The sequence below is a fragment of the Microcaecilia unicolor genome, chromosome 5 (genome assembly GCF_901765095.1).
Source record: "Microcaecilia unicolor chromosome 5, aMicUni1.1, whole genome shotgun sequence".
Classification (NCBI taxonomy): Eukaryota; Metazoa; Chordata; class Amphibia; order Gymnophiona; family Siphonopidae; genus Microcaecilia; species Microcaecilia unicolor.
Genome location: NC_044035.1, coordinates 78968907 through 78995575, shown reverse-complemented (window position 1 = coordinate 78995575; position 26669 = coordinate 78968907). Strand labels below are relative to the sequence as shown.

At 42.3% G+C, this 26669-nt stretch overlaps 1 protein-coding gene across 9 annotated transcripts in view; it reads right to left on the bottom strand.

Annotated features, from left to right (window-relative positions):
- EXOC6 (exocyst complex component 6) overlaps positions 1–26669 on the bottom strand; it is a 276968-nt gene that overhangs the window by 182456 nt on the left and 67843 nt on the right. For 8 of the 9 annotated variants that reach the window (XM_030203010.1, XM_030203011.1, XM_030203018.1 and 5 more), the window contains 4 exons: positions 23768–23939; positions 22406–22453; positions 22230–22320; positions 7011–7056 (listed from right to left, as the gene is read on the bottom strand). In XM_030203010.1, the coding sequence (XP_030058870.1) occupies positions 7011–7056; positions 22230–22320; positions 22406–22453; positions 23768–23939 (357 nt within the window). Of the gene's footprint in view, positions 1–7010; positions 7057–22229; positions 22321–22405; positions 22454–23767; positions 23940–26669 lie in introns of those variants that run through there. The other variant, XM_030203019.1, reaches the window with a different exon arrangement.

Here is a 26669-nt window from a genome sequence, read left to right as displayed (position 1 = left end):
ACTGTTGAAAACAGGATACTGGGCTTGATGGACCTTGGGTCTGTCCCAGTGTGGCAATACTTAAGTACATATGAAAGAGTGTTATCATTTCTTCCATTTTTTGTGGCTGTTTTTGACTTACAGTTGTTCTTGCATGCATAGACACAATGTGACTTTTCGTCCACTTATGAAACCGGCTACTGTTAGCCTTCAAGTCCCTAAACCCTGCCTCCAGAAAATTTATTGTAGCCTCTCTCTTTATGATTTTCCCGGTAATGCATATGGCCAGAAGGAAAAAGGAGGTAATGATGCCCCTGTATGAGACTCTGTGATACCTCATTTAGAATATTGTGTACAATTCTGGAGAAAACACCTTCAAAAAGATATAAACAGGATGAAGTCAGTCCAGAAGGCAGCTACTAAAATGGTCAGTGGTCTTCATCATAAAGCATAAGAAGACAGACTTAAAGATCTCAATATGTATACTTTGGAAGAAAGGCGGGAGAGGGGAGATATGATAGAGATATTTGAATACCTACGCTGTAAAAATGCACACGAGGTGAGTTTCTTTCAAATGAAAAGAAGCTCTGGAATAAGTGGGCATAGGATGAAGGTGAAAGGGGATAGACTCAAAAGTAACTTGAGGATATACTACTTCAAGGAAAGGGTGTTGAACTTGTGGAACAGCCTCTCAGTAGAAGTGGTGGAGATGAAAACAGTATCTGAATTCAAAAGAGCTTAGGACAAGTACATAGGATCTCTAAGGGAGTAATAGGGAGAGTAGATGGCATGGATGGGCAGACTGGATAGGCCATATGGTTTTTATTTGCCTACATTTTTCTCTGTTTCCGAAAACCATTCAAATAGCTGTTTATCAATTTCGGAATCACATACTTTTCTGCCACCACCATCCAGTTTGTGTCAAACCATATTCATCTTGTTGATGAGTCTTCCTTGCTTGTATTGATCTTTCCATTCCCAAATTTGTTTTCTGCCAGCATCCAAACTCCTAGAGGCTCCAGAAATGCTGTGCTCTTCAGCGAACTTCACAGCTGTGATTCTGAACCTGAGTGAGTATCTTACGTATCAGGGCATGAGAAATGAACTCGAATATACTACTGTCATTAAAAAAATGGAATAGGTGTTAGAAGAATAGAAGATTTAGCACCTTCCCCCTTGCTTGTTTGTATTTCCTATTTCCTGCCCAGCCTCAGCCCTTCCTTTCCATCAACTGTCCACAGCCCTTCAAATCACATCTATATCCTTCAGGCCTATCTTATACTAATCTCTCATCCATAAACTCTATATCAAAGTTTATATGACCTCCTAGCACCCTCCATATCCCACACACTACCTATTTTGAGAATCCCTATTCTCTCTCCACCCAAGTCCACCCTTAGTCCCCACGGGTCATCAGGTCAAAAAAAAGTGCACAATAATATTGCAAGCATAAAGCTCACTGACTCACAGATAGGCATGGAGGGGTGACCAATCAAATTACTACTACTAATCATTTCTATAGTGCTACTAGACGTACGCAGCGCTGTACACTTGAACATGAAGAGACAGTCCCTGCTCGACAGAGCTTACAATCTAATTAGGAAAGACAAACAGGATAAACAAGAGATAAGGGAATATTAAAGTGAGGGTGATAAAATAAGGGTTCTGAACAAGTGAATAAGGGTTAGGAGTTAAAAGCAGCATCAAAAAGGTGGGCTTTTAGCTTAGATTTGAAAACGGTCAGAGATGGAGCTTGACGTACCGGCTCAGGAAGTCTATTCCAGGCATACAGTGGGGGAAATAAGTATTTGATCCCTTGCTGATTTTGTAAGTTTGCCCACTGACAAAGACATGAGCAGCCCATAATTGAAGGGTAGGTTATTGGTAACAGTGAGAGATAGCACATCACAAATTAAATCCGGAAAATCACATTGTGGAAAGTATATGAATTTATTTGCATTCTGCAGAGGGAAATAAGTATTTGATCCCCCACCAACCAGTAAGAGATCTGGCCCCTACAGACCAGGTAGATGCTCCAAATCAACTCGTTACCTGCATGACAGACAGCTGTCGGCAATGGTCACCTGTATGAAAGACACCTGTCCACAGACTCAGTGAATCAGTCAGACTCTAACCTCTACAAAATGGCCAAGAGCAAGGAGCTGTCTAAGGATGTCAGGGACAAGATCATACACCTGCACAAGGCTGGAATGGGCTACAAAACCATCAGTAAGACGCTGGGCGAGAAGGAGACAACTGTTGGTGCCATAGTAAGAAAATGAAAGAAGTACAAAATGACTGTCAATCGACAAAGATCTGGGGCTCCACGCAAAATCTCACCTCGTGGGGTATCCTTGATCATGAGGAAGGTTAGAAATCAGCCTACAACTACAAGGGGGGAACTTGTCAATGATCTCAAGGCAGCTGGGACCACTGTCACCACGAAAACCATTGGTAACACATTACGACATAACGGATTGCAATCCTGCAGTGCCCGCAAGGTCCCCCTGCTCCGGAAGGCACATGTGACGGCCCGTCTGAAGTTTGCCAGTGAACACCTGGATGATGCCGAGAGTGATTGGGAGAAGGTGCTGTGGTCAGATGAGACAAAAATTGAGCTCTTTGGCATGAACTCAACTCGCCGTGTTTGGAGGAAGAGAAATGCTGCCTATGACCCAAAGAACACCGTCCCCACTGTCAAGCATGGAGGTGGAAATGTTATGTTTTGGGGGTGTTTCTCTGCTAAGGGCACAGGACTACTTCACCGCATCAATGGGAGAATGGATGGGGCCATGTACCGTACAATTCTGAGTGACAACCTCCTTCCCTCCGCCAGGGCCTTAAAAATGGGTCGTGGCTGGGTCTTCCAGCACGACAATGACCCAAAACATACAGCCAAGGCAACAAAGGAGTGGCTCAGGAAGAAGCACATTAGGGTCATGGAGTGGCCTAGCCAGTCACCAGACCTTAATCCCATTGAAAACTTATGGAGGGAGCTGAAGCTGCGAGTTGCCAAGCGACAGCCCAGAACTCTTAATGATTTAGAGATGATCTGCAAAGAGGAGTGGACCAAAATTCCTCCTGACATGTGTGCAAACCTCATCATCAACTACAGAAGACGTCTGACCGCTGTGCTTGCCAACAAGGGTTTTGCCACCAAGTATTAGGTCTTGTTTGCCAGAGGGATCAAATACTTATTTCCCTCTGCAGAATGCAAATAAATTCATATACTTTCCACAATGTGATTTTCCGGATTTAATTTGTGATGTGCTATCTCTCACTGTTACCAATAACCTACCCTTCAATTATGGGCTGCTCATGTCTTTGTCAGTGGGCAAACTTACAAAATCAGCAAGGGATCAAATACTTATTTCCCCCACTGTATGGTGCAGCAAGATAAAAGGAACGGAGTCTGGAGTTAGCAGTGGAGGAGAAGGGTGCAGATAAGAGAGATTTACCCAGTGAACGGAGTTCCCGGGGAGGAATGTAGGGAGAGATGAGAGTGGAGAGGTACTGAGGAGCTGCAGAGTAAATGCACTTATAGGTCAATAAGAGGAGTTTGAACTGTATGCGGAAACGGATAGGATGCCAGTGATGTGACTTGAGGAGAGGGCTAATATGAGCATAATGACCCTGGCGGAATATTAGTTGTGCAGCAGAATTTTGAACAGATTGAAGAGGAGAGAGCTGGCTAAGTGGGAGACCTGTGAGAAGCAAGTTGCAATAGTCTAAGCGAGAGGTGATAAGAACGTGGATGAGGGTTCTGGTAGTGTGCTCAGAAAGGAAAGGGCAAATTTTGCTGATATTATAGAGAAAGAAACGACAGGTTTTAGCAGTCTGTTGAATATGTGCAGAGAAGGAGAGGAAGGAGTCGAACATGACCCCAAGGTTACGAGCTGATGAGACAGGAAGGATGAGAGTGTTATCCACAGAAATAGAGAATGGGGGAGGAGGAGAGGTTGGTTTAGAGGGAAAGATAAGAAGCTCAGTCTTGGTCATGTTTAGTTTCAGATGGCGCTGAGACATCCAGGTAGCAATGTCAGACAGGCAGGCTGATACTTTGGCCTGGGTTTCGGCTGAGATTTCTGGTGTGGAGAGGTAGATCTGGGAGTCATCAGCGTAAAGATGATACTGAAAACCATGGGATGAGATCAGAATACCAAGGGAAGAAGTATAGATGGAGAAGAGAAGAGGTCCCAGGACAGATCCCTGAGCTACACCAACTGACAGTGGGATAGAAGTAGAAGAGGATCCACTAGAGTATACACTAAAGGTACGCTGGGAGAGATAAGAAGAAAACCAGGAAAGAACAGAGCCCTGAAATCCAAGTGAGGACAGCGTATCAAGGAGTAGGCTGTGATCAACAGTGTCAAAAGCAGCAGATAGATCGAGAAGGATGAGGATAGAATAGGTACCTTTGGATCTGGCTAGGAACAGATCATTGGAGACTTTAGCAAGCATTGTTTCATTTGAATGAAGGGGGTAAAAGCCAGATTGAAGTGGATCAAGAATAGCTTGAGATGAAAGAAAGTCAAGGCAACGGCAGTGAACAGCATGTTCAAGTATCTTGGCTAGGAAAGGGAGGAGGGAGATGGGGCGATAGTTGGAAGGACAGGTAGGGTCCAATGAAGGTTTTTTTAAGGAGTGGTGTGACTATGGCATGTTTGAAGGCATCAGGAACAGTCGCAGTAAAAGATTGAGGATATGACAGATAAACAGGATGACAGTAGGAGAGATAGTGTTAAGTAGATGGGTGGGAATAGGATCAGAGGAACAGGTAGTTAGTTTCGAGGAGGAAAGAAGATGTGTAGTTTCCTCCAGTAATGCCAGCTGAGTGCAGGACGCGGGTGGAGCAGTCAGTGAATCGGGAACTGGGGTGCCTACACATCCATCATGCACCTGTAGCTCTCCTCCAGACCCAACACAAGGCACCAAAACTGTTCTGGCTGAGTGGGGAAGTGTCAAGACCCGACCACTGGCAGGAAAGAGTGCAGTGCAGATCCAGATTCATGTCCCCCTCCCCCTGTGAATTCTGAGATTGATGCTATTCAAGCATATTTTCACTGCTGTTCTTGTTTTTGGTTTATATGTATTTTATATGTATGACATTGCTACCACACTCAAGAATTATTTCTTGAATTTTCATTAAAATGTTAATATCTGTTAAGAATTGAATTTTAAAGGTTTGTGTATTACCAGCAAAAAGACACTTAGCTTTGGGATCATTATAAATAATAAATCAAGACTGCCTACACCATCTCTGATTGGAGGAGATGAGTGTCCAAAGTAAAGCTCTGAATCTTTGTCAAGTGTTGCTTACAGGTTGTGATAAGTTAACAATGGCTTCTTCATATAACGTTACATTCTACTTTTCTTTCAATTATATTGAGTTGAAGCCAGAGTTCCAATCTAGATACCCTAACACTCAGCTGGTTTAAAATGCTCCCTTGTAGATGTAGATAACTTTCTTAGAAGAGTAAAGAGCTTTTTCACAAGATAATTTAATAAAATATATTTAGTTATCATATGAGAGTAATAATTAGAGCTCCTTCCACTCTTTCAGCACAGAGATATAATTTTGATTATTGCCTCCTCAACATCCATACTTTTACCTGCTGGGCTGAGAAAGTGTTCCTAGCAAGGGGAGCGATAATCAAAAAAAAAAAAAGTATGCAATAATTTTAAAAAAGTCATACTTCTCAAAGAGCGTAAGCATTTCCATACTGGGGCAGAACAAAGGTCCATCAAGCCCAGTATATTGTTTCCAATGGCCAATTCAGGTCACAAGTACCTGGCAAGATCCCAAAACAGTGAAACAGATTTTACGCTGCTTATCCTAGAAATAAGCAGTTGATTTTCCCAAGGCTTATGGACGTTTAGGAAATTATACAAAACTTTTTAAAACCCTGCTAAGCTAACTGTTTTTGCCACTTTCTCTGGCAATGAATTTCAGAATTTAATTACACATTAAGGGCCCTGCTTACTAAGGCATTCTAGTGTTTTTAGTGTGCGCTAAAATTCAGCACACGCCAAAGCTAGAGACACCCATATATTCCTATGGCTGTCTAGTGTTAGCGTGTGCTATTTTTTAGCGCACGCTAACAATGCTAACGAGCTTATTGCATGGCTTAGTAAACAGGGCCCTAAGTGAAGAAATATTTTCTTCGATTTGTTTTAAATTTACTACTTAGTAGCTTCTTTGAATGCTCCTAGTCCTTGTATTTTTTGAAAGACTAAACAAGCGATTCACATCTACCCATTCCACTCCACTCATTATTTTATAGACCTCTATTATATCTCCCCTCAACTGTCTCTTCTCCAAGATAAAGAGCCCTAGCCTTTTTAGCCTTTTCTCATAGGGAAGTTGTCTCTCCCCTTTATCATATTTGTTGCCCATCTCTGTACCTTTTCTAATTCCACTATTTCTTTTTTGAGATGGGGTGGCCAGTACTGTACACAGTATTCGAGATGTGGACGCACTATGGGGCAATACAAAGGCATTTTAATATTCTCATTTTTGCTTTTCATTCCTTTCCTAATAATTCCTAAAATAATTCCTAAATAATTCTCTTGGGTTATTACAGCAAATCCCACATCATCTAAGTATTAAATGTTCAGTAAATAGCTAGATGTCTTATAATATCTATTTTTAATTTGATTACCACAAAATCTAAATCAAGTCTTGGGAGGGTAATATGTGGCCAAGATCGCTGTTACTTCCCTGTGTGGAATACTCCTTATACTCCTTCTTTGACTGGGGAGGGGAGTTTGGGAATAGCCCTTGGAGAGAAGCAGTACAACATGTCTGGTTTGATGTAACTTTAGGTGCAGTATGTTTTATTGCAATATTACTACCATTGCCATTCATTTTGGGAAGGTAGTTGAAACTATCACAGAAAAGAAAAAATAGAAAGTGTAATCTGAAAATATCAAGAAAAACTTCCTTGAAGAAAAGCCAAAAGTTTCCACTGGGATGAAATACCCCCAAATACTTCAGTATTTATTATTTACAATATAATTAATCAACTTACCTTTTCACATCCATCTGTTCTTTTAGCTTGCTGTACATTTCCAATGCTGAATAAAACAAAGATGTTAGACCATTGGGATCTCACATTATAGTGTAAGCAATATACAATATGAGGTAAACAAATGGCCTGTTTTTAGCAGACAAGAGTACACTTTAAAATTAGAAATTTAAAATATTCCTCAAAAATAAAGATCAACAACAAAATCTATCAAAATGAACAGTATATTGCAATCCAAAATGCATCAAAGCCCAACATGATGGGGGTTCAATAAACATTAAAAACATGATCTAACAAAGAAATATAGCTTAATATTTCTTTTTTTTTTTTATTTATTTATTTAATTAAACTTTTTAACAAACATAAATTTACAATTATGAGTGATAATACACTATATGGAAATTATACATATTATAACACAAATATTTCTTAAATTCAAGTTTCATTAAACTATAGACCACAAATTAAAGAAATAATCCAAGATGCAAGATTATATATTAATCTAAAAGGAAATTTTTAAAGGTAATTCAAATATATGATGCGCTATCCCGGGTGTTCCCTCCAAATCTGTTAAACAGTGAACATATGGGGCTATACCACTACATTTACTTCTTCCTTACTTAGTAAATATTCCTCCAGTTGTTTAGGGTCAAAGAATTGAAACTGTTTAGATTGAAATACAATTCTGCAGATACAAGGAAATTTCAATAGGAAGTTGGCTCCTATTGCCAAAGTTCTTGTGCGCAAAGCCAAAAAGGCTTTACGCCTTTTTTGAGTCTCTCTTGATAAATCAGGATAAATTCTTATTCTTGTCCCCAAAAAATTTGAATCCAAATGTCTTAGAGATAACCTTAATACTGCATCTCTATCCATTTCTAAAGCAAAAGTGGCCAATAAAGTTGCCCGCTTTGTTACAACCTCAAGAGATGACTCCAAAAAAGATGTCAGATTCAACTCCCTACCATCCTGGAAAAGTTCCCCTGATTCTTTACATGGACCAGATTGTAAGTAAAAAGCACGAGTTATTGGTGGTAGGGAGGTATCTGACATACCCAATATTTCTATAAGATATTTCTTAAGCATCTGAATGGGTGTAATCAAAGGTGAACTGGGAAAGTTTATCAGCCTTAGATTTAATCTTTTAGATTGATTCTCAAGATATTCTAGCCGTCTAGAGGTAAAGTTCTTATCTTTGATTAGTGTTTGACCCACAAGTTCCAATTTTACAGTTTTTTCCGTAAGAACTTTAACTTCCCTGGCTTGAGATTCAGTCTTTTCCATTTGAGAGAGTGCAGTTTCTGATAGAGTCTTTATAGTTGCCGCATTTTTAACCACCAAAGATTGTAGGGAGGCATGTGCTGTAAAGGTTAAGTCCCAAAGTGACTCTAAGGTCACTACGGCTGGCTTTTCCAATTTCCCAAAAGTCAACTCAGGGAGCGGTGCTTTAGCAGCTTGCTCCAGAATACTCACTGTTTGAGTCAACAACACAGGAGAAGATGTCATTTCTGTGGCTGCTAAACTAGCAGCACCATGTTCTTCACTTAGTTCCAACAGGCTCCCTCCCTGGACACTCCGATTTCCACTCTGGGCTGGAGCGCAAGGGCTCTGATGAAAACCTCCACTTCCTGGTTGTGGGGGAGCCGCACGTTCGACGGGGCTCAGGGAAGCCCCGTCTACACTGTCTGCCAACGCCGAAGCGCCCGGCTCTTCAGACGGAGTAGAAACTCTCCCGGGACCCAGCGCGACTCCAAAGTCCTCCAGTCGCGCTTGACGAAACTGGCTAGACCCGCCAGGGAGAGAGGGAATCTCCCTGACTTTACCTCTCCGTTTCCCCATAACGAGGATCAGGTAAGGAGCCAGCCGCTATAGCGTTGTATGAAGGAGAATGGGACGCGTCTGGTTGCGCGTCTCAGACCGTCGCCATCTTGGATCCAGCTTAATATTTCTTAAAGGAAAACAGCACCTCTTTCTCTCTCTCTCCAACTTTAACCATATGTTTTGTGGAACACAACTACAAGAAAACTGTTCTATCAAACAAAAAATGGATATCAATTTCAGGACTGTGTACACCCTACAAGCAATGCAACAGAAAACCAAAAAGCCGGGGCTCAATGCACAAAGGCAGCCATAAAATACAGCTGCCTCAGTAAATTTTAGCGAGTCACAAACAGCGACCAATGTACAAAGGGGATCGCATGCAAATAAGATGCACAGATCCCTCTTTGTGTATCGGTCGCTATTTGCAATTCCGAGCTGTCAAATGCATTCGACAGCTCCTGATGCAGACTTGACCCCGACAAACCCCGCCAACCCCCCGCACCTCAAGGAACAAATACCTGGTGGTCCAGTGGACCTCCAAACCCCCGTACCTCCTTGCACCTCCCTGCAAGCAATGTCTCAGAGGTCCAGTGGACCCCCGACCCCTCTGATTCTCCCCCTCCCTCCCAAAAGCAAGAATGGCCCTGGTGGTCTAGTGACCATGACCCCGAGTTTCCCCACCCCTTCAAAGGCAACAATGCCCCTGGTGGTCTAGTAACCCCCCCCCCCCCCTCCTCCCTTCCCCCTGTACCTGGAAAAAGATGGAGGCAGAAGGACAGGGCAACACCTCTTACCCTCCTGACTCTTGACCAGATCTGCACAAAATGGCAGTGCCCAGCCCCGGCCTGGTGCATCTTCCTTATATGGCACTTAGCCCCGTCAAATGCATCCCAGGATGCACCGAGCCAGGGATGGGCACTGCCTTATTGTGCAGGGTGGGCCCCAAGGCAGGAGTGTGGAAGGTGTTGCTCCTGCTTCCGTCTTTTTCCAGGTACAGGGAGGGGAGGATGGGTCCAATAGACCACCCAGTAAATCTGGTCTGAGAAAGGGTTCGCAGGGGGTCGGGTCCAGGAAGGGGTGAGAGGTGGTCCAGTCCACTGAACTACCAGGGTGATTTTGTCTGGGGGAGCTGGGGGGGGGGGACGGTTGGGTTCCATTGGACCACCTGGGAAATTTTTAAAAAAATATTTAGGAACCCATGGGAGCCAATTAACTGCTATAATTGGCTGTCAGCACTCAATTATTGCTAGTTAACAGCTTGCTACTCAATTAAGATACATACCCAACATAGGAATGCAATTTTGGGCACCATATATAGAAACTGGAGGGAGGGGGGAATGATGTGCTGCACAGTGTTTGCAAAGAAACACTTAGGGGAAACTGTACACATGTAATAGAAAGTTTTGTGGTCTGATCAAACTGAAGTGGAACTTTTTAATTTCAATGGTAAGTAATATGTATAGCATAAAACACCATGTTAACATCATCCCTATAGTAAAAGCATATTGGCAGCAGCATTATGTTGTGGGGATGCTTTCCAGAAGCAGAAACAGGGAGTCTTAGACTGAGGGAAAGATGGAAAGAAAATCCGTTCGTCTGCCACAGACCATGTACTAGGGAGAAGATTCATCAATTCAGCAGAGCAATGATTTTAAACACAGAGAAAAAGCAATAATGAAGAGCCTGAGCAAGACAAAAATATAAGTCCTCACATGGTCCAGTCAAAGCTGAGACCTGAATCCAACAGATATTCTTTGGCAAGATTTGCAGACTGAAGTCCTCAGATTATCTTCTACAAACCTGAAAGAGCTTGAGGCATTCCACTGAGAAATGGGAAAAAACTGCACCATCCTGCTGCTGGTAGACACATATCCTAAACAATTCATAGCTTTTAATTCTGCAGAAGGATCTTCCACCAAGTATTGAGTCAAGAAATGTGGAGATTTATACAATCAAGACTTTTGGTTTCCTATTCTTAATTACTTTCCACATATTTCTGTTGAAGTGTAGGGCCTGATATTCACTCAGCCTAGCCATAAGAACTGCCATACTGGATCAGATCAAAAGTAAATGAAGCCCAATATCCTGTTTCCAATAGTGGCTGATTCAGATCACAACTGCCTGGAAAAATCCCAAAACGCAGATACATTATATGTTGTCTACCACAAAAATAAGCAGTGGCTTTCTCCAAGTCTACCTAGTTAACAACTGTTTATGGATATTTCCTTCAGAAACTGGTCTAAACCATTTTAACTCAGTTATGCTAACTGCCTTCGCAATGTCCTCCCACAACTAATTCAGAACTTAACTGTACATTGGTTAAAAAAATGATATTTTCTCCAATTTGTTTTACATGTGCTATTTATTAAATTCACAGCATGTCCCCTATCCTTTGCATTTTCCAAAAGAGTAAACAATCAATTCACATTTATCCACTCCACTCATGATTTTAAAAGATCTCTATCATATCTCCCCTCAGCCATCTCTTCTCCAATCCTAACATTCTGTTTAACTTTTTGGCTGCTGCCACACACTGAGCAGAGGATTTCAAAATATTGTCATCAATGACACCTGGATCCTTTTCTTAGGTGGAGATTCTTCATATGGAACCTAGCATCATATAGCTCTAACTGCATCACTTTGCATCGATCCACATTAAAATTCATCAGCCAGGTCCTCTTGCGATTTTTCTTTGCTTTTTTTTTTTTTTTACAATCTGCTTGTGATTTAACAAATTTGAGCAAATGCCTTTTCTGAATAAACAAACCAAAGTGATTTACAAATAAAAGAAACAAACAAACAAAATTTAGTTCAAAACAACAGAAAAAAAACTCCAGTTAGGGATAGGAGTATAACTAATAAAAGTTTACCAACATCACAATTAAAAACAAAAAATTTGCAAAATTTGATCACGTCACTCATTGTTCTTTTCATTTATAAATATGCTAAAAAGAAGAGGTCCTTCTACCCGCTACTCCACTAGTCACCTTTCTCCATTGAGAAAATTGACCATTTAGCCCAGATCTCTAATTTTGTATCTTTTAAGTAGACCTCCATTCACAATAGGGTACTGCCTCCTATCCTACAACTGGGGCTCTGTCAAAGACCTTCTGAAAAGCCAGGTACATTATATCAACTGGCTCACTTTTATCCATACCTTCAAAACAAAAACAAACAAAAAGGCAGGAGATTAATGAGACATGACTTCCTTTGGCTAAATCCATGTTGAACCTGCCTCATTAAACCATGACTATTTAACTCACACCTGTTTCAGCAGCAGCTCAAGGTGAGTTACATTTAGGTACATTAGGTATTTCCCTACCTACGTTTGCAGATGAGGCAATGGAAGGTTTGCCCAAGATCACAAGCACCAGTGGGATTTGAACCAGGCTTCCCTGGTTGTCAATCCAGTGCTCTAACCACTAGGCTACTCCTCCACTCCATCTAGAAATTTTACTTCCCTAGTATATCCTAATGTGACATTTACCTAGTCAATATGGAGTAACTGAAATCATCCTTTATTATGTTGCCAACTGTATTACCTTCTTTGATTTTTGTTAGCATTTAATTATCTGTCTGTTCATTCTTCACATATGGGAGTTCTATCCAGAAAGCATCCAGAACACATTTAGTTTCCTAAGAAGCTTTTATCCTGTTTGACTCAATGTACTCTTTAACATATTGCACCACCTCTCTACAAGCTGATCCACCCAATTACTATGATACTCATTTGGTTTATAACCTGCTATTATACTGTCCTGTTGGTTATCCTTCTTCTACCAGGTCTCCATATCTACCTTTTCATTCAATGCTGTAGGCTCTAATCATCTCCATCTTATTTTTTCGAATCCTATCACACATACAAACATCTATCTCTCTCTCTCTCTGCCCCATGTACACATGCACCAAGCTGCAAGTGGCTTATGGGGGCTGTCAGAAGTGTGACAATTTCCATGGCAGGCCCTCAGCTGGGTGAGGTTGTCAGCGCAACCCCCACCCATCCCAAGGTAATGGTGACCTAAGTGGTTTGACAAACATTGCAAAGTAAGAGTTTGTTTGTATTTCCTTTATCTCATCTTCTCTACTGGGATTTGCTAACTTCTTTGTTTTCTTAGTATCCTTAAAAAATAGCTCAGGGCAAAACATGCCTTGCTTTAGCAGCTGTTCTAATTTAAAAGCAGCTTTATTTCCTTTTCTAATATTAACGCTAGAATCTGGGTTCCAGCATGGTTAAAGTGGAGTCCATCTTTTCAGAATAAGCTACTTCTGGGTAGATGGAAGTACCTGGTGGAAGAGGCTGCTTGGGAAGGGGAACACTGCTGATGCCATTATTTTGCAGTGGACTGGTGGTGGAAACAGGCAACCAGGCCGCCACCCCCCCCTCCCCCGTGGTAATCAACCAGGTCCTTGGCTCTTTGAAGAACAAATATACATTACGGCATGCCACAACCCTTGGAGTACCACAGGAGCGCATTAGAAGCAGTAGAGAAAATCCACCGCAGAACAGTTTGCTAGAAAAATCTATTAAAACTGTGCGCTTAAATATTTTTTATGAGCAACAGAAAGGCCAAGTCAAAGGACTTGGCAACCTCTAGCACACCAGCTCAAAGACCTATGAACAAATATGTTCTTGTGGAGCAGTCCTCTACTCTCATTCCTAATATGAATGCATCTGGGAGTGGTGCATCTATTAGCTCAGTTGAGAGGACTCTCCCTCCAGGGCTCCTAACACTTTCATGCCCTCCTCTTCATCCATATCTTCAGAGGCAACAACTCAGGTTGAAGACTGGACTGCCTGGTAGTAGGATATCTACAGCAGAAGGTGACTTGCGAGTCTTACTACCTAAAGTCAGTTTATTTTCCTGAGTCTGGTGTAGAGTATAACGGAGCTTCCTCAGATCAACAAGATGTTACCTTAAAGGATATAAGGGCAATGGTCACGCAAACTGAATCTATTGTTGCAGGAACCTCAAAGGAAGTTATGCCAGTTTTTTCAAGAGGCAGTTGCAAAATTAGAGGAAGTAGATAACAAATTTCTCCAATTTGAAAAGAGGTTCCAACAGTTTGAGCCTCAAGTTTCAACTTTCAAATCTGCAAGTTCCTCTGCAATCAGGGATAGGCTGCTCACTCATTTTAGAGTAGAGAGGATAGAGAATTTTTTAAATTTTCCCTGAACTAGATTGTTATCTGCAGAGACATTACTGCTTAAATATTTTAAGGAAGTGTTCAAGATCGCTAAGTCTCAAGAAATTTCTTTGATTCATCATTATGTACTTTCTAGACCTTGTTTGGAGAATGTGGCTGACGGAGCCTTAGCCATTTACTAAGAAGCACTAGCAGCTGTCATGCGCTAATGACGCAGCCCATTGACTTTGAATGGGCTGTGTCGGCATTGCTTAGGGGGGTTAGAATCCTCTACTGATGATCATTCTTTGAGACAAATTCTATTGGTCACATTTTCCAAAGAGAATGATAAAATGATGGTATTAAAACTGTTCTTTAAGTAAAAAGATGTACTATTTTGTGGGCAAAAAATATGTTTTCCCCACTGTAAATGATGATTTCTATGAATGGCAATCATATGGAAATTTATTGCTGTCTTAGAGATGGTAACTGGAGGATTATTTTATTTTCATTTCTTTAAAACTTGATATACCACTATTTCTGCATCACAGGTCAGAATGGTATACAGATAAATGATAATAAAACAGTAAGATAGAAAAGAACACCAATAAAAATAGTAAAGAGACAGTCATACCATTAACAGAAATGCTAAGACTTAAGTCCAATCCATGCAACCTGCCCCAGAGGAAGCCAACAGGGCATCAGTGAACACCCACTTCAAGGGACACCCCTAAAACAAATCTGAAAAAGTGGGTCTTCAGTTGGGCTTTAAATCTAACAAATGATAGTTTGGATCTCAAAGCAAGAATCTGGGTGCCAATAAGAAAAAGCTGAATGCCTGCTAGATTCATAGCATGCCTGTTTAGGAGAGGGAAGAATTAAGCGGTGAGCATCCAACAAGCATAGGGATCAGGTGGGGGTGTAGAGGATTAAAATGGAAGAAAGGTAGGTGGGTTTTGAACCAAATGCGGAAATTGACTGGTAGCCAATGAAGATTAATCATCAATGGAGTCACAATCACGTCATCTACATTTAGAGAGAAAACGTGCAGTGGCATAATGAAAGGGTCTATAATCGATGAAGCTGATGAGCTGTTATACCACAGTGCATAGTATTACAGTAGTCTAAGTGGGATATCACAAAGGAGTGAACCAGTGAATGAAGTAGAGGAAAACCTAGAAATTTAGAAAATGAATGAAGATGATGGAGTGCTAAAAAGCCTCTTTGAAGAACTTAAGAAAACTGTTCATGGAATGAAAATTTTGAGTCTAAGATCACCCCAAGATAACGGAATGAATCAACAGAGGGGATAGGAATATCCAAGAGGGTAGGGAGCAGAGAAGATTTAGATAAAGGGCCTGTAATCGTCAATCATTAATGAAGGGCCAGTAGACAAGACTGAAGACGGTTCAGTTAGGGAGAGAAAGGAGTTGTGGAAAAAATAAGAAAATGTCATCTGCAAAAATGAAAAATCTTATATTGAAAACTTTGAATCAGTGTGGCTAGAGAGCTCCAGAAAATGTTAAAAAGAAGGGAGACAAAACTGAACCCTGGGGAACATCATAGTGTAGTGGGAGGTCATCAGAGCAAGCAGAAGGTCAGGAAAATGTGAGTGAGCAAGAATTAAGAAATAAGGACAACCAAGCAAACACAGTACCTGAAATCTCTATAGAACTGAGACTTGAGAGTAGCAGTGAATGATCAACTAAGTCAAAGGCTAAGGATAGTCAAGAGAAAACAAAAGGACAATATTGCCAGCATTGAGTGATGAGTGAAGCACACTAAGGAGGGCAGTAAGTGTGGATTCTGTGCTATGGTGAGACTGAAAGCCAGTTTGGCGAGGGTGTAAAATAGCAAGTTGGTCAACATAGGAGCAAAGTTGGTCAAAGACCACCTTCTCTGCTATCTTGGAGATGCTAGGAATGTGTCCAGTACTCAAACTAAGGGTGATCATTTGAAGAATTAATGGAGTAAGACTGCATCTGGGAAGCTGGAGCTAACTTGAAGAAAACAGATCAAGCTGACAGGTGGAAAGCCTCATAAAAAGCCTTGGTTTTTGGAAGTTATATTAAGAATGAGAAAAAGTCTTCCAAACAAAAAAAAATGCAGAATCTGCCCTTTGGGGAAGGCCAGATGGAGCAGCTGATGGTAATGGGCTCGTATTGGATAGTGAGCCATGTACAGAATCGACCTGAGCAGAAAAATAAGCAGCTAGAGTGTTGGCTGCTGGCATTTGGAGATTCAAACTTGAATAAGGATGATTAGTAAGATGTGAAACAACCTGAAATAGTTTACTACTGGGACATCACAAGTGGTAAATGAGTATAGTAGGAGTTTTTTTGCAAACTTAAGCTGAGAATGATAATATTTGTTAGCCAATTTAAAAGCAGAGGGCAGTGCATGGGATTTATGTTTTCACCAGTGGCGTTCTGCTCTTCGCACTTGATGCTAGAGTAAACGGAGGCCATTCTGGAACCAAGGTTCCTTTTGCTGTGCCAAACCACCAGTGACCATGCAGTTAGGTGGATGAGAGAACTGCAGAGAGAGAGTCTCATTCCAGCAGAGATTCATCTCTTCAAGAGAATGTGAAAGAAAGTCATCTGGGAAAAGGGTGAAAAGGGAAGTATAGGAAGTAGGATCTTTAAAGGCATAATGCAACTGAAAATTCATAAGGAAATGAGCGAGAATACTGCAGGCCGTAACCTGTCATAAACTGCATTTGTCAAGTAGGCCAACCCCGTTTCTACCTGGGCGTTATGGTGCCCATCTTGCGTTGTCAACTGCTGATGCAACTTCAGGCATGCTCTTTCTATGAATGAGCTGCACACTGTCACTTGAAGGCCCAAAGAGGCCACTTCAAAGGCTTGCTTCAGTGAGCCTTCTAGCTTACTATCCTGTAGATCTTTTAGGGCAATGCCCCCTTCCACCAGCAAGGTGATCTTCTTAGTCACTGCCGTAACCAAGGAGTCCACCCTGGAAAGGTAAAATTATGTCTTACCTAATAATTTTCTTTCCTTTAAAGCAGCAGATGAATCCAGGAACTAGTGGGTTAAGTCCGCCTACCAGCAGGTGGAGATAGATATAAACAAACTAAAGGCAGTGATGCCAGACGGCCAGCTACTTCCTCAGTTAGTATGTCATTCGTAAGCATTTGCCAAGGCCAAAAATATGAAACCAACAACAACCAGAAACCATCCTCACTATGAAAAACAGAGAACCAAATAAGAACTTCGAAATAACTGCAACTTGATCCAGAAATCGGAATCTTTTCCGTGTTCCCATATCTGTCTGAACTCTGCAAAAGAGAACCTGGAAGGAAAAAATAGCCACACTGCGTGAAAAATGAAAAAACCGTCGGCTGAACTAGGGAGGGATCCTGGATTCATCTGCTGCGTTAAAGGAAAGAAAATTATCAGGTAAGACATAATTTTACCTTCCTTGTCACTTGCAGCAGATGAATCCAGGAACTAGTGGGATGTACCAAAGCATTCCTTAAGTAGGGTGGGAAGCCGATGCTCCCCGCGCCAACACTCCCGCCCCAAAACTCGCATCCTCCCGAGCAGACACGTCTAGCCTGTCATGCTTCGCAAAAGTATGACGGGACGCCCAAGTAACCGCCCAACAAATCTCTTCCAGAGATAAGGCCGACGCCTCTGCCCAAGAAGCCGCCTGTGCCCCAGTAGCATGCGTCTTCAGGGCCACTAGAGACGCCCGCCCTTGTAGCAGATACGCCGCTCCAATGGCTTCCCTAATCCAGCGAGCAATGGAAGCCTTAGAAACCGCCTCACCTCTTTTCGATCCCGACAAGAGCACAAAGAGATGATCCAAGCGTCGAAACTCGTTAGAGATCTGCAAGTACCGAAACAAGGCTTTCCTCACGTCCAGGAAACGTAGCGAGGCAAACTCCCCTGGATAATCCTCTTCAAAAAGACGGAAGATAAACCGCCTGATTGACATGGAAAGCCGAAACCACTTTAGGTAGAAACGATGGCACCGTCCGGATTGACACCCCTGCTTCAGAAAACTGCAAAAAAGATCTCTGCAAGACAAAGCCTGAATCTCAGAAATCCTCTTACCCAAAGCAATGGCCACCAAAAACACTTTCTAAATGTTAGATCCTTCTCAGAAACCTTATTCAACGGCTCAAATGGTGGGGATGGAGGGTTCGCAGTACCACATTCAAATGTCATGCCGGGCACGGCTGCCACAGAGGAGGCCGAAGCCAAAGAGCCCCGTGTAGGAAACAGACCACATCAGAGTGAGCTGCTAAAGAGGAACCGTCCAGTTTGCCCCTAAAACAAGCTAGTGCGGCCACCTGCACTCGAAGGGAATTATATGCCATTCCCTTTTGAAGACCATCCTGAAGGAACTCCAGAATAACCGGAATGTCCGCCCGAAAAGGCGATTCAGCACACAAAGCATACTACGCCGAGAAAGCTTTCCACACTCACGCGTACGCTGCTGAAGTAGACTGCTTCCATGCCCCCAAAAGAATCGCAATGACTGGTCCTGAAAATCCCTTCTTCCTCAACTGCCGCCTCTCAACAGCCAGGCCCGTAAGACCAAAGTGGGAGGGATTTTCCATCTGAACTGGTCCTTGATGCAGCAGATCGGGAGTCACCGGAAGTCGCAATGGTGGCTCTGAGAGTGCTCGAACAAGATCCGCATACCACAGCCGTCAGAGCCCGTCTGTAGCCACTAGAACGACCGGCCCCCAATGCCGCCCTTTGCGGCAAAGAACTCTACCTATCAGAGGCCATGGAGGAAAAACATACAGTAGCTGTTGTTCCGGCCATGGCTGGAGAAGAGCATCCAATCCTGCAGATCCTGGCTGCCGTTTGCGACTGAAGAACTGGGGAACTTTGGCATTGCAAGCCATGGCCATAAGATCCATTACTGGTCTTCCCCAACAGTGACAGATCAGCCGAAAAGCCGAGTCCGACAGCGTCCATTCCGCTGCGTCCAAAAGAGTCCGGCTGAGAAAATCCGCTTGAATATTGTCTTGACCCGCAATGTGCGCTGCCAACAGACTCTGAACATGCGCTTCCGCCCATACTAGAAGACGAGATGCTTCCACTGCCAAGAGAAGACTGAGAGTGCCCCCCTGCCAATTGATATAGGCCACCGTCGTGGTGTTGTCCGAGAATACACGAACCACCTGCCCCTGCAGAAGGTCCTGAAAACTCCACAGCGCATTCACGACTGCTCGCAACTCCAGACGATTTATCGGCCAAGTCACTTCGAGAGGGGTCCACGATTCCTGGGCTACTCGATGAAGACAATGGGCTCCCCAGCCCACAAGCCTGGCATCCGTCACGACTACCACCCAATTGGGAGACACCAGAGAAACACCCTTCTGCAAATTGGCTGACTGGAGCCACCACACGAGACTGTCCCTGGCCCGGCTCGACCAAGGAAGGAGCCGTTGATAATCCAGCGATGTTGGCGACCATATGGTCAAAAGGAAATTCTGAAGAGGCCGCATGTGAGCCCATGCCCATGGAATGACCTCCAAGGTCGCCGTCCTGGAACTGAGGAGCTGAACATAGCCCCACACTCGGGGAGTGCTACGATTCAATAAGGTCCGTACCTGAGAAAGCAATTTGATCCTTCGCCCCTCGGAGAGAAACACCTTCCTCCGCTTCGTATCGAACTGCACTCCAAGATATTCCAGACTCTGAGTAGGAACCAGATGACTCTTGTCCAGATTGACCACCCAACCTAAGGATTGCAACACTGCAATCACTCGGTTGGTGACCACTCGACTCTCCTCTGCTGTTGTCGCCCGAATCAGCCAGTCGTCGAGATATGGATGCACCCAAATCCCTTCCTTCTGCAGGAACGCCACCACCACCACCACCATTACTTTGGAAAAAGTGCGTGGGGCAGTGGCCATCCCGAAAGGAAGGGCCCAAAACTGGAAGTGCTGACCGAGCACTGCAAATCGGAAAAATCGCTGATGGGGCTGCCAAATGGGAATGTGTAGGTACGCTTCCCTCAAATTGAGAGCCATCAAAAACTCGCCTGGTTGAACAGCAGCAATAACTGCCCTCGATGTCTCCATGCGGAAGTGAAGAACCTACAAAAACTGGTTTACTTTTCTGAGATCGAGAATAGGCCGAAAAGCCCCTCCTTTCTTTGGCACCACAAAGAAGATGGAGTACCAACACGAGCGCCTTTCGAGAGGAGGAACAGGCACGATAGCCCCTATCCTTAGCAGGTCTCGAAAACAGTGCAGAACCGCTGTCCTCTTGACCCACGATAAACAGCGGGACTCCAGAAAAAAATCTGTGACAGGAGAGAAGAATTCTAACTTGTAGCCCTCTCGCACTACATCGAGGACCCACTGGTCCAAAGTAATTCTGGCCCACTCTGGAAGAAAGAGAGCAAGCCGACCACCGATCTGCTCTCTTCCCGAGTGGACCTGCGCCCCATCATTGGGAGGATCGAGCCAGAGCCCCCTGACAACAGGGGGTCCAGCCGGACACTTCTCGTTGTGAAAGTAAGAACGCTGTCCAAAACGAGAACGCTGGAAGGCTGCGTTGGAGTGCCCCGGGCGATACCGTCGTGACTCCCTGAACCGTGACCTCGAAGCTCCCTGCCTGGGTATAGACTTGGTTCTATCCTCTGGGAGACGGTGAGATTTGGAATCCCCCAAATCTTTAACAATCTTTTCTAGGTCTTCCCCCAAAAGCAATTTCCCTCGGAAAAGCAATTTAATAAGCCACTGCTTAGAGGCCATATCTGCGGCCCAATGACGGAGCATGATACTGGTAGTGATGTTTCCCAACTCGGAATCTCAGATACTTGCTGTGACTGGGAAGTATTGATATGTGGGTAAAGGCATTCTTCAAGTCCAGAGAGCATAGCTAATCCTTTTCCTGAATCATGGGAAGAAGAGTGCCCAGGTGAAGCATCCTGAACTTTTCTTTGACCAGGAATTTGTTCAGGGCCCTTAGATCTAGGATGGGATGGAATCCCCCCAATTTTCTTGGGTCGATGCTTCCAGCGCCGTCAATGGATCGGCCTTCGAGGGGATAAAAAGTCTCTCCTGCTGGACTTGATGCCATCCTCTGTGTCCTCAACTGCATTTTCAAATAGACAGGAGTTAGGGTTATGGTTAGGCCCAAGGCACCTGATGCACCGAGAGTGTGGGTCCATCACAGAAATCACTCAATTATATTGGGCTCTTGAAGCCACTGGAAGTCTTTCTGGACATCAAGAAATGAATCGCAGCCAAATTAAATTCCTCAATTTAGGACTACAAAAAGGGGCAGAGCCCAAATCAAGGTCAATGTTCAGGCCTACATAGGTCTATCGGGCCACAAAAAATAAAGAAACCTTGAAGAGCCAAAACCAAAGCACTAAGAACTAAGAGGGAAAAAGTGAAATTAAAGACAAAACTGGCAAAGCACAATTTGAAAAATGTTTTCCCATGCCACATAAAGAGCCTCAGGTGTTCTGGACCTTTGTCATTAAACAGCACAGAACCACCCAGCCTCCAGCATTACACACCTACTTCCTATTTCTTCCAGAACTGCAAACCTGAGCATCAGAGGAAAGAGAAGCAGGAATAATGCTGGAAACTGGGTAGGCCCAGGATGCCAAGGGACAGTAGCTCAGGATTACAAAGATGTCTTAACTAGTTTATAGCAACTATATTAAAATTATAATTGCAACATAAATTGTTATTATTGTCAACAATGAATGTTAGAAAATGAAAAAAAAAAGATTTTAAAAAATCTTGGATGAAAGGGGAAAAACAGACAGAATGGATATGCAGTAACAAAAATATGCTTGTTTATACAGTTTGTTATGAATGATTGCCTATTGCTGTTATATTTTTTTAGAATGGATGTTTTAGTTTGTTGTGCTTTTCTATCAAATTAATGGATTTCTTATATGTTTTTTTAATATAATATGTTATTTTTTAAGATGTAAACCGTTCTGTTTTGTGAATGCAATTAGAAACGGTATAGCAAATAAATAAACGATAAACAATAATTGAAAACATCATGATTCGGTTCACAGGTTCAATATCAAGATGGAAGCAACTGAAGATTCATTAAGATTAAAACTGCATGCTTAAAACAGGGAGGGACAAAATTTGTAGGTATATCATGATGGACCTCTTCAAAAATATAGCAACCTGGGAACATACAAAAGCATAGTTTCTTTTAACTATGTCCTGACCAGAAAAGACCATGATTACTTATCCTTTTGTCACTTCAGCTTAACTGATTAAACTTCAATTTTATAACAAAATGTTTTTAAAATTACCTGGAAGGCATAGCTGCAGTTTATCCACTACTGTGGCAATATTCCTCTGCTGAATTCTACACCGAATGCTGTCTTCTGTTTGTGCTATCACCTTTGATATCAAAATATATATGGTTAGAGGATGAATTTCAGTAATGTTCCCACTGAGTGCACAAATGAAAGAATGACCTCCTCACCTCTTTTCCAGCTTCCTGAAGCCTTCGGTTGGTATCAGTAACTTGGACCTTAAAAATAATTTCATCTTTGTTAGCCAAATATGCATATAGTGTCCTGACGTATCTGCTCACCCCTGTAATCAGATCATGCTTCATGAGAAACTTAAAACAAAGGAATGCAAATTCAAATTAACTCTACAGTTTGAACTTGAACTTTTGATCGCAAAGGGCTTTTGTTGACTTTAATTACTGATGACAGCTCTTTATAAAAGATTATATGGCAAACTTCTCAAATATAGTTGGGATATTTGAACCTTACTTTTTGTACATATGTCAAACAATTCAAACCCCTGACCCAATTCACTACTGGTCCCCACAATGAGCTCGGTATGCTATTCACTGTCTGCAAGTGATGGTGATTACACTTTGTGGTAATTAAACATTCATTCTTTGTTGAATGCAAACACTGGGCAGTTGATTAACATCAAACATGAAAATCTCCAAACTCTAGCAACATTTTATTGCCGCAGGTGCAGACACAGCTCAATCTCAGATTTTCCCACATACTAAGTGACTCATTAGGTCATCATAACAAGGAAGCACATTCTAGTTTATTAAAAATCTCATTAGTTTCAGAACAAAGATGCTCAATGACCTCATTGATGCTATTTGGTCCCTTGTTATCTGAATATCCTTTACACAATGAATTTTTAATCGTAATCCTTGATGAACTATGCTTATTGTGTCTCCAAGTGTTAAGAGAGCTAAAACTTTTAATGGTCACTATTTTGCACCTACTTGATTAAAGACCACAGCTCCAGCCTAACAAAATATCAAAAACATTTTATTTAACTAGTGAAAATGCAATTATTAAATAAAATTGCTGGTATACGGATGCAAAAAAAGAAATGCCACAAAGTTCTATTCAATTCTATTAAGTTTTAAAAACACATCATGCCTTGGTTTTAAAAAGTATACCCTTCATCTACTAAAAGATAAAATATCACCGCTTTTTTTTCTTATTTTTGACAATGCAGTTATGTTATATTTTAAGAACCAGCCTGTTACTCAATGACTTAACAGGGTAGCATAGAGTGTGTGTGATTTATCCCTTGTCCAACAACATCATTTTCCAAAAACTTTTAAATTAAAAAATACCTTTTCTACATCTGCTGAAAAAAATTAAGATATAATGATTTTACTTTTAAGTTTAATTTCTATCATAACAACTTAATATGTTTTTGTTGTACAATATTTTATAAAACTCTCAAACAATCGTGGTATATAAAAGAACATAGTAGAAAAACAACACACACCGTCCACTTGCGCTCACTGACCACATACAATGCTAAACACAGGCTGAAAGTTTCTTTTGTCTCTTACCTTTAACTTTCCAGCATCTGCCCTTACTTTGAGAAGCTCTGTGATAGCATCCACAAAGCCTTGATGGTGAAAGTTGCACATCTTTTCAATTTCCCTGTCATGGTTACGAATACGGGCATCTAACTTTTCCATAAACCTCTGATGCGCATTTGGCTGGTCATCATATACAGATCTGTTAAAAATAGCACACTATATTATATAATGTATATTTATTGTTTGCCATCCACTCTCTACTATCAATTTGTAATACAAGATATATACAGTGGTGTACACATATTGGACAGTCCCTGAACCTTGAAGCTTACAATCTAGTCAAGATAGGAGGGCCTAGGGCAAGACAGCAACACCATTACTAAGATTTAAGTAGGGTGGGATTAAATTGAGGAGGGGCATCTTTTGTGACAGTATCTTCAGATATGGCATTTGCAGCCTGGAACTGTTCAAAAGATGGCTCTAGCAATGGAAGTTATATCAGCCTTCTCTCATACAACAAAATTAGACTATCAAATAAAAACAGAGATGCACTCCTCAGTGTAGCAGTGAGCAGGAAGAACTGGGGTACATATGTTAAATGCAGCCTCAAAGGGGTAAGTTTTCAGGTTGGAACTGTATCCAGTAAAAGAAGAAGCCTAGTGCATGTGCTCAACAAGGCCACTGAACACAAGTGGGTAGAGCCAGGTAATAGAAGTGGAAATGAGATCTGGAGCTGAGGAAAAAGGAGCAGATAAAAACAGCTCACCTGACGACCAAGTATGGGGAAATAAGACAGGCAAAGTAGCAAGCAGCTATGAAGTAAATGCACTAATAGGCAAGTATAAGAAGCTTAATTAAAATGCAGGAGATGGGGTGCAAATGCAATGACTCAGGGCAGTGTTCTTCAATGTAACAACCGAGGGCAATTGGCGGCTCCCAGAGACCTCTGGAGTAGCCCCCATTGTCTCTCTGGGTTTTTTCTACTACGTTGCCTCTCTAAGCTCAGGAAAGTGGATGGAAAGAAAAGCTGCATGCTTGAAGGGAAAAGCATTTCTCAACAGACAAAAAAGAATGCATTTTGAGGATACTCCTCAATGAAGCTGGGCTGTTGGAGATGAATGCCATTGGCACATACTGGTCAGCAGTGTTGTGACCCCACATGAGAAGATATTTGGTGGCTCTCCTTCAGCTCATTAGAATTCAAAGCGGTCCCAGCTTAAATATTAATGAAGACCACTGATTTAGGGCTTACATTATCATGGTGGTGTCAGTGGTAGATTAATCATTTAGTAGTGGTAGGAGCAAGTTGTACTAATCTAGGCAGGAAGTAATGGGGGATCAAGTAAGCATTCTGGCAGAATGTTTAGAAAGGAGTGTATGGATCTTGAGATGTAGGGAAAGGCACAATATTTCACTAATATTTGAAGAAAGAGCTGACCAACAGCTCAATGCCAGTGTTCTATGCTGTCAGGCAGGATACTCAACTTCAGTTTCTGGACCTATTTCCTGCTTCACAGGCAGAGTGTCTGGGGATGCTGTAAAAGCATCAATCAGAGCCACAGGAATTAGGGAATCTTAGTCATTAATCAACAGCTATACTGCTCAAATTTAGAATGCATGCATACCAGGCCTTGGAAAGAAATATACAAAACATCGCTATTGAAACAAAATTTTCAGTTTAGAGCAGTGTCGGCTTAAGGGGCAAGACAATGAGGAGCTGGCTCAGATGCCAAAGCTTAAGGATATCCAAAGCCTGCCTCACTGGTTCTCCCTTCATAGTGATGAGAGCATGCTCCTTAATCGCCCACAATGTGTTCCTCAGCTTCAGCTGAAATACTGCCAGTGAAAGTTAATGTCAAGAAATGCACAATCGGGGGAAAAAAGGAAAAAGTTCCTGTTGCTGTGTCCACAATTAATGGTAATGCTGGGAGCACGTAGAAGGGGGTTGATCCTGATGTTGGGGCTGGAAGAAGGTAGGACAGATATTGTGGAGGTGGGGGAGAAGTATGAGAATATGCAATGGAAGGTGGAGAGTGAAGTACAGAAGTATGGATGCTGGGATAAGGAGGAGGAAAGGCAGAGAACTAATAAAGGGAGAAAGGCAGGGGCAATTGGTTTCTATAAAAGGGGAACAAAGAAGAGAGATACTGGGCACTTGAGGAGACTCAGACTTAGGCAGAAACTCTGAGATTGGGTGGGAGACCAGAAGAATACAAAGCAGATTCCAAGATTGATTGGGTACTAGGAATATATATGTGGTGAGTCAGTGCTTGGTTGGGACTGTGAGTGAAGATTCAGAAATTGGGTAAGGTGGAACAGTAGAATATGGGGACTAAGAGGAGGGATTAGGTAGGACAATGAGGATCAGGTGAGTGATGGGTATGGGTAGGGTTGTGAGACTGAGTGCATAAAAATGAGGAGGGGAGATGGTTTGAAGAATCTGGAGATTTTGGAAAGCAGTTGAAAGGGAAAGGGGAATACAGAGAGGGTTAAAGACAAAGGCAGGGGACAGGTGTTTGAAAGATGTGACAAAGGGTGGAAATAGGAGAAATAAAAGGGAGAATGGAGTAAAACATAAAAAAGGGACTGGAGATGACGAGGTGATAAGCGACAGGGAAGTAGTTAGGTAAGGTGAAGGGATGAGCAGCAGATGAAGGTAGAAGGCACTAGGGAGGGAATAGAAGTGGATGGAAACAGGGGAAGAGGATACTGGAGAAGGAATGACACAGAGGAGGGAACTAAGAGGACTAGAGAAGCAAGAGAAGAAAATGGAAATCTGGTCCCCTAGAATATAAAACAATATGGCAGACATAAACTTATAGTCCCTCTTTAGTGGCCCCTTAAATTCAGAGTCTGAAAATTCCATTAAAAGATACTATATGAATGCTGATACAGATCTGTCTTTGCAACCTCATATTTCATCAGTTAC